At 42.9% G+C, this 14,500-nt stretch overlaps 1 protein-coding gene across 4 annotated transcripts in view; it reads right to left on the reverse strand.

The window, feature by feature from the left end:
• ABCB4 (ATP binding cassette subfamily B member 4) overlaps positions 1 to 6,712 on the reverse strand; it is a 61,563-nt gene extending 54,851 nt beyond the window's left edge. For 3 of the 4 annotated variants that reach the window (XM_044386216.3, XM_026504806.4, XM_044386221.3), the window contains exons 1-4: positions 6,618 to 6,712; positions 6,323 to 6,408; positions 3,530 to 3,584; positions 41 to 191 (exon numbers count right to left, since the gene is read on the reverse strand). In XM_044386216.3, coding sequence (XP_044242151.2) covers positions 41 to 191; positions 3,530 to 3,584; positions 6,323 to 6,402 — 286 coding nt within the window. In that variant the 5' untranslated portion in view covers positions 6,403 to 6,408; positions 6,618 to 6,712. Of the gene's footprint in view, positions 1 to 40; positions 192 to 3,529; positions 3,585 to 6,322; positions 6,409 to 6,617 lie in introns of those variants that run through there. The other variant, XM_048213079.2, reaches the window with a different exon arrangement.
• Between the last annotated feature and the right edge of the window lie 7,788 nt (positions 6,713 to 14,500).

Raw genomic sequence — 14,500 nt, forward strand, 5'->3', positions numbered from 1 at the left:
TACAATGTATGTTCCAAAAAAATAATAGACAAATGCTTACCTGGAAAGGAGAAGTTTCCTGCAGTATCAACAAATTTGTCGGTCATTTGTCCAAACACTATCATCATGAGGGGGAGACCTGATCCATGAGCTATGGCCATGATGGCGCCCAGGGACATCAATAGTTTATCCTGCCAGTCAGAATATCTAAACTAAAAAATAAAAAGAAAGGAAATAAAGTAATACTTTATAGAAAAGAATTTTTCTCTCTCCACAACTATATGTTCTTTGGGTTTTATTTAAGGTCAGTACTTTTTTTTAAAAAAGATTTATTTATTTCTTTTAAAGAGAGAGAGAGTACGTGTGCAAGAGTGAGTGGGGGTGGGGAGCAGGGCAGAGGGAGAGGAAGAGAATCCTTCAGCAGACTCCCCACGGAGTGCAGAGCCCCGCAGGAGCCCGTTGTGGGGCTCAATTCCAGGACCCTGAGATCATGACCTGAGCCAAAACCAAGAGTCAGTCACTTCACCAACTGAGCCACTCAGGCACCTCTAAGGTCAGTACTCTGTATTTAAGGTCGGTAGTTGCAGAGAAATGTAATAGGGTAGAAGGAGGATTTCCATCCACAGTATTGACAGATTAATTTTATGATTCTTTATTTTTATATTCTGTGAAGAAATAATCTGATTCTGTTTAATCAGTATCTCTTTGGATAAGTGATTACAATATAATCAGAAAGGATAAAAGTTTAGTTCCATTAAGAAATGTGGTTTGATCTTCCAGAGCTCCTCATGTAGTGAGTTCAAAGCAGCTAGGTACTTAAGTACATTAAGTACTTAATGTTTACTCCTAGTTGTTTTGAACTCACTACATGCACACACACATCACATGCACACACACACACACACACACACACATATATCACATCCTTTAAAACGACGTTCAAAATATTTCAGAGGGAGAATTACAAATAGGGAGGAAACATTGTTTGAGTCTCGTGGATAAGTTCCCTTTAAGAGGTTTAAGTTAGGTTTTTAAAAGGCAGCTCAGAAGTGAAATGAATAAACATAATGGATTGTCTACATGTGTACTCTAGGGAAGTCCTGCTTAAGGAGACGATGCTCCCTGAAGAATCTGGAAGGATAAGGGAGAATTTGCTGAAGAAGAATTGGGAGGTAAAGTAGGGGTGTTTAGGCTGAGATTAGCAAGGTGCCTAGAAACCGCATGCAGTGTTCAGGGAACCCCCTGCAGGGGAAATCCTGGAGTGCACAGTGTGGGAGATGACATTAGAAAGAGGTAAAAAAGGCCTGGTGGGCCACACCAATCCTCCTAGACTTAGCGCTGTCACTATACAATGTACTTAGTACTATCACTTAGAAGGCTGATACTAGTTGTTACAGTGACATGTACGATGCCCAAGAACTAACCAGCTGAGCAATGTCACAGGACTTCAAAGAGTTTGCCCCTCACTGTCTTTTTAGCCCTCTCTCATTTCTCAGGTTTTCTTCCTGCTTTTGACTGATCATTCTATGGTTATCTCTGTCTTCTCTCTTCCTCTGCCTTCTAGATTACATCTATCTTCTCTTATATTTCCATTTCTATACCTTCCCCTCAGTCCCTTTTATTTATTTATTTAAAATATTTTTTTAAATTTATTTGAGAGAGAGAGAGAGACAGAGAGCATGAGCCAGGTGGGAGGAGGTGCAGAGCCAGTGGGAGAAGCAGACTCCTTGCAGAGCAGGGAGCCCAATGTGGGGCTTGATCCCAAGACCTTCAGATCATGACCTGAGCCGAAGCCAAAGGCAGTTACTTAACCAACTGAATCACCCAGGTGCTCCCTGTCCTCTCTTTTTAATTTTTTCCCTCTACCCATTTCCCTCACCCTACCCCCTTTTGGGGACGAGACACAGTCATCAGGAGAATGAGTGATGAGTCAGGCTTGGCAGAGTGGGGTCTTCGAGAGCTGAAGCTGAGTCAAACAGGGTCAACAGGCCAGGGCAGTCTGAGGTCAGGCACACTTGGTGGGAGGAGGGGTGTGCAAACTGTTCTCACAGAGTTCCAGAAGTTCAGTATGGGGAGGCCAAATTCCATCATCAAACACGCAGGGCAAGGACGAGTGCCGAAAGAGATAAAGGGTCAGAAGCCAGTTGAAGCTTGGAGCAGAACAGGGGAGCTGGCAAAGTCAAGAGCAAATGGAGAAGTATCCCTAAAATTGCTAGAACAGGGATTAGTGATTCCAAGGTTCATTTTAGTGGCTCCAAGGGAAGGGAGATAGAGCACTTGGGTCTACTGGCCACGGTTACAAGCACAGGATCAGGGCATCAAGTCATGTTCTCTTTAGTGAACACTTGCATAAAATTGAGGATCATTTTAAATGCTTTTCATACTACTTAAATAAAACTTCACTGTCTCTAAGCTTCAATTTAAAATTATAAGAATTTCACAGCGACAGCACAGTTTCCTAAGCAAACTTAGACTTAAGTGATTTTCAACTAAACAAAGAGTTTTTAATTCTTGTTAACAACAGTTTTGTCCTCAGGACAAAAAATATCTATTCAGAGGCAGAAAAGATTATATTTCAATTTAATTTAAATTTTAACATTTGAGTTCAAATTAAATGTACGCAATTTCTGCCTCAAGGTTTGTGGTGTTTTATTTGCTGTAGGAAGCAGATCTAAAACATGTACATTAAAACCAGATTTAGCTTTACAAACAATTTATTCTTTAAAGCACTAAATTTTTAAAATAAAAACACTACAAACATAAGGGAGAAGAGAATGAACAGGGGCTTTGTGGTGACATGAGAAATGTGTACCAACGTTGGAGACCGAGAATGTTTTGGTGTCTTTTCATCCACTTACTAAGCTGCCGATTTCAGCCAACATGCCGCTGAACACCACCTTCTTTGCTATGGAATAATGGCTGTCATAGTTTGAAACCCATCATACTTACTCAGAGTAGGCAAATGCTTTCTCGGCCCACCTCTCTGAGACATATTTGACAAATGAAAAACAGATTAGACTTCTTCCAAAAATATGTTGGCTTGCTTTGTGCCAGCAGAAAGCCACTGACAATTGTGTTAAACATAATCAGAATCTCTAACAGCTACTCCATGTGTAATCAATTTTCTTGGAAGTCAAATGTGAACACAGATTTCTTACTTATTTCTAAATGTCTGCAGTTAACAATCGTTTTCTTTATATGCAAGCTTATTTAAGCAAAATTTGGTGGGTGGGTGGGTGTGATAGCAGTAATGGTGGTGGTGGTGTGTGTGTGTGTGTGTGTGCATGTGTGTGAGAGAGAAGCAAATGCAGAGATGTGTTTTCCTGAAATCAGTTAGTGTGTGAGGTGCAATGAGCTCAAGTCCCAGCTCTGCTCTGTTTCATAGCCAGTCTATCCCTACCTCTTTTATATCTACCTTGAGAATGTGGTTCGTTGACTACAAGAAGCCAACCTAGGACAATCTTAAAGTACTGGCTCCATATCTGTGGATTTAAGACACCAAATTTGAAAGAAAACAAGGATTATTCACATTTAATATTTCACAGCTTACCAAAGTTAATGGTCCGATCAGGTTCATTCTCTTCTTTTCTTTCTTGTCTTGGTTCCTATAAAATATATATATATATATATATATATATATATATATATATAATTGTTTGAATTTAAAAACTGTTAACAAATGTTTCACAGTCAATTGAATATAAACTTGAGTAGTTATCACATCTGACTATTTTTCAAATATAAAACAGTGATATCCACAAGTTGTCCAAATTATCTAGTTTAGCCAGAGTGCAAAGGTAACTGTCCAAGGTACTAAAAGGATATCTGGATGAATGAGAAATGGTCACCTGCCTTGCAGAGCTCATACACAGAAAGAAAATACATAGGTTAATATCTGGGAAAAAATTAAATTCTTCCGTTGCTTAAAAAATATGCATTGATCTAAAAAGAGAGTAAAGTCTACTCTTCTGAAAGATTGTAGGGAGTGGTGTCAGGAAATCCCGTTGGCTCTGCATTCAAAATACATCTGGAATTCAACCACTACTCATCACTTTCACTGCTATCCCAATAGCCCAGGAGAACTCCTGCATAGTCTCTCTACTTTCAGCTATGCCACCTTCAGTCTACCCTCAACACAGCCTCCAGATAATCATTCGCAAGCTCAAGTCAGATCATGCTATTCCTCTGTTCAAAAGCCTTCAATGGCTGCCATTTTTCTCAGAGTAAAAGCCAAAATTCTTACGTTGGATTTTGGCCTCTACACGATCTGTCTCCTTGCTACCTCTCTGACCACATTTCTTACTCCTTTTCCTGTTTGCTTTGCTTCAAGCCACCCTGGCTTCTCTGTTGTTGCTGTTCTGTGAACACACCAAACATGTTCGCATAGCAGGGTCTTTATATGGTCAGATGCCTCTGCCAGGAATGCTGTCCCCTCAGACGCCCACACGGCTCTCTCCTGTCGTTTCAGTCTTTGCTCAAATACTGCCTTCCCAATAAGACCTATCTTAACCACCCTATTTAAAATTGCAAACTACTTCCTCCTTGCACTCCTGATTTCCTTAACCTTGATTAACCTTTTCCATAGCATTCATTACCTTCTAACGTTTGCCTAGCTTACTTATTTTGCACAAGTATTCTTTATATCTCACCTCCCTACAATAATGTAAACTCCATGAGGACAGAGATTGTTTTAATCTAAATGCATTTATTTAGCTTAATTTGTTAATTATTTAGTTTAGGTAGGTGATAAAGTTTTGCTCATAAGACTTGATCCCAAATGATTAAGAACATTTGTTAAAATCAGACAGACGTCTGCCACTAAATATGTTCAGAAGAAGGTGCCGTAGGCAATGTAGCAGCACGATTGGAACTAGCATATAACTAACTTACCATTTGCCCTAAATAGCTGAAGGGAGCTTGACTTCCTCGCAGTGAATAAGCTTTGGTCTGCTTTTTTAGTAAAAATTAGTCTCAACGTATACTTTCTTAATCTTCTGGTCTTAACTTACTATTAACTTTCTGTATGACTCTTCTGAACTGTTTTCTTGTGTTGCCAATGCAAGGCTGTGGACTTCACTTCTGAGAACTCCCTTGGGTTCTGGAGGATTACTGCATCTTTTGCAGGGAGAGCTCTTTTGTGCACTCATCAAATGTTCAGCCAGTGAAATACATAAATAGCCTTCATAAAAATGCCATCTATTATAGATTCATCGTCAATCCCAGCCTATATTGCCAGCTGATGAAAACCGCATTTTTTTCTCCTCTGGTAGAAATAATACCAAGCATCTGTTTTCTAATTCTATTTGGCAAACTAAATTTTCTATGAATGAATACCATGGTACTTAGAAGGAATAGAGCAATATCACTGTTGGAAGAAGTTAACAGACTAAAATAATTCTTTAAACATCAGGTAGGCATATTTTCAGTTGGCTAATCAGGCCCCTTGCAGCTTGAGGACACATTACAGAACCTGATAAATTTGTCCCTCTGGGTGATTACTTGATGACACAGGTCAATTAGTTCCGGGTGGCCTGGCCTGAACTCAGAAACCCTAACAGCCTCAGAAACTATTTGAGGCTAAAGGCGAAAATGATTCACTACTCCCACACTGAAAGAGGAAACAAAGACAACACACCACTGACTGGTTGTTACTGCCCCTACAGAGGCCTGTGAAGTGGGCTTGACAAGGGCCGCTGAGAACCAAAGAGCCAGCCACGGAGAAAGAGCAGGCAAATGAAGACTGAGGTTTTCCCCTGGCGTCTGAACAAACACTGATCTGGAAGCCCAGATTACAGAAGAATGAGCCTGCCCACGGCCCCCCTCCCCACTTCATTGCCCCAAAGGGAGAAATGCGAGCCCTCGAGGTGCTGGGAGACGGGTGGGGGGAGGGGATAACACTGGAGGAAGAGGAATTAACAGGGGAAGCAGGGTTTTTGTTGCTGTTGCTGCTGTTGTTTTTTTGCTTCACTGGTCTTGTTGAAGAAGCGCAACCATCAACAGCAGCTGTCTGATGCTTTATTAGCAAGAAAACTCAGATGATGTTTATGAAAGTTATTTGTAAAAGTTTTGAGTTATATAATGCAAGGAATGTTACACAGTACAGATAGTCATCGAATCACCCCGCACAGAGTGGGGAAGCGACACTTTTGAAGGCAGCCTCTTGTTCCTAAGCCTGTTCCAGAAAAAGCCTCTGTGACACTCCTTGAGGACAGTCAGGACCTTAGACAAGACGCTCCACAGAAGCCCCTGACACAAAGGCATCGACAGACTTGCTCCACTTTCCAAAGCCGAGCTTGGCCCTGCTGATGGGCGTAAGGGAAAGCGGTGGCTGCCGGTGAGGTACCTGCTGCTGCCCAGTTCAAAGTCGCCCTCCGCTCTCCTGGGGCACTGGACGGTTCCGTTCCTTCCCGCCTCAAGATCCATCTCAACCTGGGGAGAAACCAACAGCCTCAGGTCCAGGGGCACCCGGCCCAGCTCGGGGGTACAACCAGCTTCCCCACAGCCCGCCACCGAAGGGTGCAAACCGGGCACACGGTCGCGGGGTCGAGGGGCACGGGGCGGAGGCCGCGCTGTCGGGGTCTCAGGTGCAGCGGCCCTGGGGTCTCCCGCCGCGGCCCGGAGCGCGGGGCCTGACTCACCTCGGACCTCGCGCTCTCTGTCCGAGCCTCGGGGCGCGCGGGGTGTTGCGGCCGCGGGGCCTGGACTTTGCTCGCCGGAGCTTCGCCCCCGCCCCTTACGCGCGCGGCGCCCCAGAGACGCCTCCCGCTGCCGCCGGGGCCAGAGCGCCGGCCTCCGGGGCAGCCCCCTCCACCCGTCGGGCTCCCTCTGCAGGCCGGGCGCGGGTGAGGGGCCCCGCGCGCCGCGGCCGCCGCAGCCCACCCGGGCGAGGCGCCAGCCCCTGCCCGGCCGCGCCGGCTTCGTTCAATAAGCCCACGACCAGCCTGGCGGGCCACCGGAACCCCCAGATGTGACTGTCACGCTCTCTCGGCGCTCAGTTTTGTTTTTACACCCGTGCGGGGGCTGTTTCCGGACCCTCAACAATCATAGGGCAGCTGAGGAGGGAGCACCGGACTCGCGTCCCACTTAACTGTTCCCCAGGTCTGGTGCTGGTGGCACGGAGCCCAACCATCTCTGGGGACGGCCCAGAATCAGCACATCATGACCCTTGGACAAAAGAAAGCTGTTGGTGCCCTCTTACTACTTCAGAGACACAGAACTTTAGGGCTTGAAATGCCGGTAGAGATCACCTAATTAAAACCCCCCCCCTTTTTTTTTTACAAGAATAAATTGATGCCAGCGAGGCTGAGTCCTGAGTCTCATGCACCTGAGGCTGTATCAGCAGTGCAGTGCCCTCCCCTGTCTCCCGACTCTGATCTCAGACTTCTCCCTATACTAAATTGTCTCTGCACTTAGCGCCTACTTGAGTCCCCTGTACGGCCTTCCCATCCCTTCTGATTAATTACTGGACACGTCTCTGAAAAGAAAGGGTCTAAAACAGAGAGCAAGGCATTATGAAGCCTTTGAAGCCAGTGGGATTCAAACCTAGAGCTTCACATCTTGTAAGCTATGTGACACTGGATACTTTGTTCACTTCTCTGGGCCTTGGTTTCCTCATATGTAACATGAGGATAAAAACAACTCCCTTGCCAGGTTCCTGCGAGGAATAAATGAATCAAGAAGGTAAACACCTAGTCTTATGCCTAAAACATAGTATATGCTCAACAAATATGGCCTGCCTTCCTCCTGATCACGTAGCAGCACTACCTGCTGGTCCTTCCTTCCACGGGGTCTTATTAGTACTAAAGTCATCCCATGACTTTCTCGGGTTCCCAGAGAAAGCAGAGCGAGGTATAACAGGAGCTGATGTTGTTGGGTGATCGCTGCTCTGAATCTCACCTCTGCCATTTACTAGCTGTCTGGCCTTGGGCAGTTTATTTAATTCTTGATTCAGTCGCTGAATCCATAGGAGAGGGGTGTTATTAGGATTAGTGCCCGGTACCCAGGAAGCACCTCACAAACGAGCGTTATGGTTACAAGACCAGAAGAGGCTGACGAGGAAGACAAGTAGAGGGCAGCAGCTCTGGGCTCGCTTGTGCACTCACCGCCCCTCTCCATCCTGCTCTGCCTGTGACCCGGAGCTCAGCAGCAGCTGCCTGGAAGAACGTGCTAGCGGGTGACGGAAACTATGGCATAGTCTCGAATTCGGTGACAGAAATGAATTTACTGAAGTACTTTTTCCTCAAAATAGTTTTTCTCCTTATCCAGTCCACCATCACCAGAAGGATTCTCTTTTCGGATCAACCAGAAGTCCCCCTCTTCAGGAGTCTAACAGGGGATCAGATCACTCTTTTAAGATACTCTGGGACCAAAGCCATTGGGATTGTTTAGTTTGAAAGAAGGCCAGGTGGTAGCTGGAGGACATTAAAAAGTCAGTGGACCGTAGGGATGATAGTCTCTTAGGTTTCTATGCAAGAAATCTTGGGGGAGTAAAAAGGCAGATACTTGAAGCAGTAGCAAGCTGCTGAACTAAAACCAAAAAAACAAAGAAGCCAACAAAATGCACCCAGTAATGAGATGCGTTTGCCTGTCTGAGTCAACTCACAAAGTTGTCCCTGAAAAAGTGCTTGTCATGGGTTTCTGTGTCTCAAAACGGAAGTGAGACTCTAGGACAAGTGGGTGTTCATGGAGAGGGGAGTCATACCAACATGACTGTGTTTCTGTGTTTGAGGGCCAATCCCAAGGGCTCCTTTTATATTTATTTGATAACAATGAAACAACCCTTCTTGTGCATCCGTCCAGTTAGTCACTCATTCAAAGCCCATATTTAAGCCACTGTGATAAGCTGGATTTCTCGACACTCAGGCTGTAAGAAATCTTAACTTTCTCTTTGTGGTAGGATTTTGAGATACTTCTTTGTTCTCACGGATAGAGAGCTGTCTTACCGCCACTCTGCTATCTTACTTCTTCCATTTGTTCCATCCATTTTATCTTTCTTCTTTAATCTTAATTTTTACCTTCTTTTGGATCTATTGAATATTTTTATTATTTTGGTTTCCTTTCTCTTAGCTTATTAAGTGTCCATTCTCTTACTATCTATTGAGTAGTTAACCTCTTTCTAAAGATTATAACAGGTATCTTCAACTAAAAATGGCTACCTTTTCCTTTTCTATGACAATGCAAAGGTTTTAGGACTGCAACCCCCTTGACCTCTCTTTTTATCAATCTCACTTAGTAAAACCACAGTGCTGGCTAATTTAAATGACCCAACTACAGCAAGGCTACACTATGCTGCATGACATGGCTGAAGAAAATACAAAACCATCTGGATGGTCTCACCATGAAACAAAGTCCATGCCCCTACTTGCCACCAGTTCTGATGGTTGTACTTTTCTACTATAGATCCCATCCTCCTAAGAATGGTTCTCCTCCCTGTAGCATCAACTTTCCCATCCTAACCAGATCATTCTTGTTGGCACATATAATGTTGTTATTTTTTCCATCTTAAAATAAAAATCTCTTGATCCCACTTCTCCTGCCAATTACCATCACATTTCTCTCCTCTCTGCAGCTAGACTTCTTCTTTTTTTAAATTTAAATTCAATTAATTAACATATAATGTATTATTGATTTCAGAGGTAGAGGTCAGTGATTCATCAGTCTTATACAACACCCAGTGCTCATCACATCTCCTGCCCTCCTTAATGTCCATCACCCATTACCCCATCCCACCCTCCACCCCTCCAGCAACCCTCAGTTTGTTTCCTATGATTAAGAGTCGCTTATGGTTTGTCTCTCTCTCTGTGCAGCTAGACTTCTTAAGAGAGTTATTTCTATCACTGTCTTCGTTTCCTGCCCCCCTCTTTCCCCTGAAACCCACTCTAATTAGAAGTTTGACTCTTCTGCACCACTGAAACTGCTCTTTTAAGGGACACTGATAACCTCTATATTGTTAAACCCAGAAGTCAACTCTTTGTCTTTATCTTACTTCACAAATTTAAGCAATTGACAAGTTTATCATTCTCTTTTCCATAATACACTTTCTTCACTTGGATACCCAGATACCACATAGTTATTGGATTTTGTAATGCTTTCCTGGTCATTCTTTCTCAGTCTCCTTTGTGTTTCTCTCTCTCTCTTTTTAAGATTTTGTTTATTTATTTGAGAAAGAGAGACTGCACATGACTAAGCTGAGGAGAGAGGGACAGGGAGAGACTCCCCACTGAGTGCAGAGTATGAGGGGGGCGGGGGCTCGATCTCACAACTCTAAGATCATGACATGAGCTGAAACCAAGAGTTAGCCGCTCAACGAACTGAGCCTCCCAGGCAGCCCTAATCTTCCTCTTCTTTCAACTTTTTAACTACCACTGGAGTGCTCCAAGTCTTCCTCCTTGGACTTCTCTGTCTATTCTCACTCCCTCTGTGATCTTAGCCAGTCTCATGGCTTTAAATACCAACTGTATCCAACAATTTCTAAATTATTATTTCTAGCTTAGACCTCCCTCCTGGATTCTTGACATCTCTACTGGGATGGCTAATGTGCCCCACCTTAACTCCTGATCTTTTCTCCAAGCTGGCCCCTCCAACAGACTCCTTCTCAGCTGACAGCTCCAGCCTCCCAATTGCTCAGCAAAAACCCTGGAGTCATTTTGCATGCTCTTCTCTCTTCCACATCCCATACTCAGTCTGTCAGGAAATCTTATGGGCACTACCTTCAAAATATTTCCATAATCTCACCACTTCTCTTTCTCTAGTTCTACCACCATGGTACAGACGCTATCATCTCTCACCTGACTTACTACAATGGCTTCTTTTTTTTTTTTTTTTAAGATTTTATTCATTTATTCGAGGCAGAGAGAGAGAGACAAAGAGGGAGAGCATGCGCACAAGTGGGGGGAGGGGGAGAGGGAGAGGAACAAGCAGACTCCCTGCTCAGGGGGAGCCCAATGCAGGGCTCGATCCCAGAACCCCGAGATCACGACCAGAGGCAAAGGCAGACGCTTAACGACTGAGCCGCCCAGACGCCCCACTACAGTAGCTACTTAACGATCTCTCTGCTGCTGTTGTTGCCCCTCTTCTGCTTTTGTCCATTCTTAAAGCAGCAGCTCGAGTGATTCTTTTCAAACGAGTCAGATCGTGTCGCTCTTCTCACAATTCCCCAGTGGCCTCCAATGCACTCAGAGCCGTGCCTGCAACGGCTCACCCTCTCTGTGGGCTCTCTGACCTCGGTTTCTCTTCCTCTCCCCGCCTCACTCGACCCCGGCCACACTGGCTTCTTCGATGTTCCTCAAACAAGAGAGGCAGAATTCCACCAACTAAGGAACTAGTTATTTCCTCTGCCCCCAGTTTTCTTCCCCCAGATAGTGACATGACTAAAACCCTCACCTTCTACAAGTCTCTTCTCAATTGCCATCTTTTCAAGGAGACCAACCGTGATGTCCCCTTTAAAAACTGCATTCCATATCTTCAGGACTCTCAGTTCCCATTACTCTATTTTGATTTTTATTCCCACAACATTTATCACTTCTAGTATACTATACAACTCACAGATTTATTAACCTTGTTATTTCTTGTCACCTCAGTAGCATGTAAGACGCATGCGAATAAAGATTATTCACTGAGATATCCAACATTTGCTGCCCACACTTACTATGTGCCAGACTCTGTGCTGGGGTTTGAGGATATAAAGAAAATAGGGCATGGTTCCTGCCCTGCAAAGGACTGAGAATAAACCAGTACATAACTCATGCAGAAATACATAGTTCTTTATCAAGAACAGAACCCATCACACACACATACTATCTCATTTGACGATCAAAGCAAGGATCGTGTTTAAGGTGAGAAGCTATTCTTAATTTAAAGGCTAGAAACTGGGATTGCTAAAGAGTAGGTGAATCTCCACGTGGCTCGGACACAATGGCATTAGGCCTCCAACCCTGGCCATGTGACTCCAGCTGCCTGTTCAGTATTCCTGGGGAAGACTACTGCCTGGCAAAGGCCATGCCTATCCAGGTTCTAGTCTCCACAGTACTAGAAGGCTCATTAAGTGTGTATTGAACAGATCAATATTTTAAAGCTATAGCATAAAGATTATAAAAAAGAGTTTCCTATAAGTAAGAGACAAAAGGAAGCACAAATGCCATCTACCAACATACGTTAAAATATATATGTAATGTGGTAACATGTAATATTTATATAATACAATAATATGTTCCATTTTATTTGATATTTAAATATAAATTAATTTGCAACAGTTTTCCCTGAAGAGACTCAGCTCCTTCTCCAGTTGACTTGCGCTGGACCATAATATGCTTTGTGGTCTTTCCCTCACTACACTGTATTTGCCGCGAACAGCCCTGACCTTTCATCTCTAAAGATGGTTAGATACTATCTTCAACTACTACATTTGCATGTGGCCACACTGAACAGTAGCACTCTTTCCAAACTGTCTGCTACCAGGACTTTTCAACCTCTGCCTAACTTTTCCATTTTCTTCTCTGAGTTTATAGACTGATTGCCCTGTCTTTACTTTCTCCAAACTATGCTACATCCTGCACTTTTCTCCAAAAACCTTTTTTAAAAAGCCTTTTCATTGCTTGAAAATCAAAACAAAAATCCCTCTCCACTTACGACCTAGCTTTCTCGTAAGAAAAAATTTGCTTTTGCTCTCAGTCTTCTTTTGTTCATTATAAAATTCACCTAACTAATTTGGTTCGGCACATCGGAAGGCACTCATGGGATGATGAAGATGAGGGTAGTTCCGATTCAGCTCTCTCTTTCCCAATGAACTCTTCCTTACGCTCTCTCAAACAAGGGCGGACTTACGAAGGTACCATGACAAACCTTCGAGAAGCAGTCGGGATGAGTTTGCTATGAATCACAGCATCATATCATTTCTGTTAGCACATTGACAGTTCCAAGGTCACATTGCCTAATGGAATTCTTGTGCTCTGTGAGGGTTATGGGAATGATTAGGTGGACAGGAATGGCTGCAGGGTGCCAAGGTTAGAGATGAAATGAATAAGCATGAGATAGGGTTACTATGCTTTAGGTCATTTATGTTGACTTACTCCTAAGGTTATTACAAAACCGTAGCTTTTCAAAAGATTGCACTTTACTTTCCTACAGATTCAGATATTTGCTAATATTGAAGTGTCCATAAATAATATAACAAAAAGGAATAGTAACATCAAGTTTGCATTTGATATTAGTTTTCAATTACTCACTGCACCCTTTCCTAGCCTTAAAATGGTGGCATCCTAATGGTTCTTCGTCCATTGAAAGGGTGTTGTAAAATGTTCAGAAATCCTATCGAAGCAAAATGAACTTGGGTTTGCAATCATTCGTAAATCAATTTTGGAACTCTACTAATATCAGATGGAATCTAAAATTGTATTTGCCCACTCCTTTGCTCTGGTTTTTAACAACTTTTTGAGATACTTACAGATCCACATGCAGTTGTAAGAATAACACAGAGAGATCCCCTGTATCCTCCCCAGTAGTAATATGTTGTATTTTTGTGTCAGAATTCATAAGGAATATTGGTCTGTAGTTTTCCTTCCTTCCTCCCTCCCTTCCTTCCTTCCATCTGTCTGTCTTAGGTTTTAGTATCAAGGCAGTACTAGCTTCATAAAATGAATTGGGAAGCATTGACTCCACTTCTATTTTCTGGAAGAGATTGTGGGTTACCTCAACATTTTTTAAACTCCCACTTTCTGTGGTTCTGAGTACTATACAGCACACATGTACAACTTACCACAGTCTACTGTTGCTGCATTTTACTTGCTCAAGTGAGATGTAAAAATGTCATCCCCATTACAGTCATTTACCCTCTCCCGTTTATTGTCTGATGGTCTTATATATTTCTTCTACTTATATTTAAAACCATACCAGGCTGTGTGGTTAATTTTTTAATACATTTTTTTGCTTCAACCATCAAAAACATTTAGAAAATACAACAGGAGATAGGTTATTGTATTAGCAATATTTTTGCTTATCACATTTTTTCTTCCCAATACTCTGAGTTTCCTTCTTTTATCATTTCTCTCCTGTTCAGAGAACTTCTTTCCGCCCTTCTTTTAGGGTAGGTGGGCTAGTGACAAATTTCCTCAAGTTTCCTTCAATTAAAATGTCTTCATTTTCCTTCATTCCTAAAGGATAATTTCACTGAATATGGGATTCTGGGTTGAGGGTGCTCTTCTTTCAGCATTTAAAAAAGTTTTGTCACTTCCTTCTGACCCTCGTAATTTCTTATGAGAGATCCAGTATCATTCAAATTATTTTTCCCTAAAATGATGTGTCATTTTTCCCTTGCTGTTTTCAACATTTTTCTTTATACTTAGTTTTCTTTTTTTTTTTTTTAAAGCAGCTTTAGGTTCACAACAAAGTTAAATAGAAGGTATAGAGATTTCCCATATTCACTTTGAGATCTTCCCAGTTCTCGGTCTGTTGAGTTTAACTCAGTTGAAACATGGACACTGGAGGCATGATGTTATGAGATTCTAGATCTTACTTAAGCCTTCTG

Source organism: Ursus arctos, unplaced genomic scaffold (genome assembly GCF_023065955.2).
Source record: "Ursus arctos isolate Adak ecotype North America unplaced genomic scaffold, UrsArc2.0 scaffold_3, whole genome shotgun sequence".
Lineage (NCBI taxonomy): Eukaryota > Metazoa > Chordata > Mammalia > Carnivora > Ursidae > Ursus > Ursus arctos.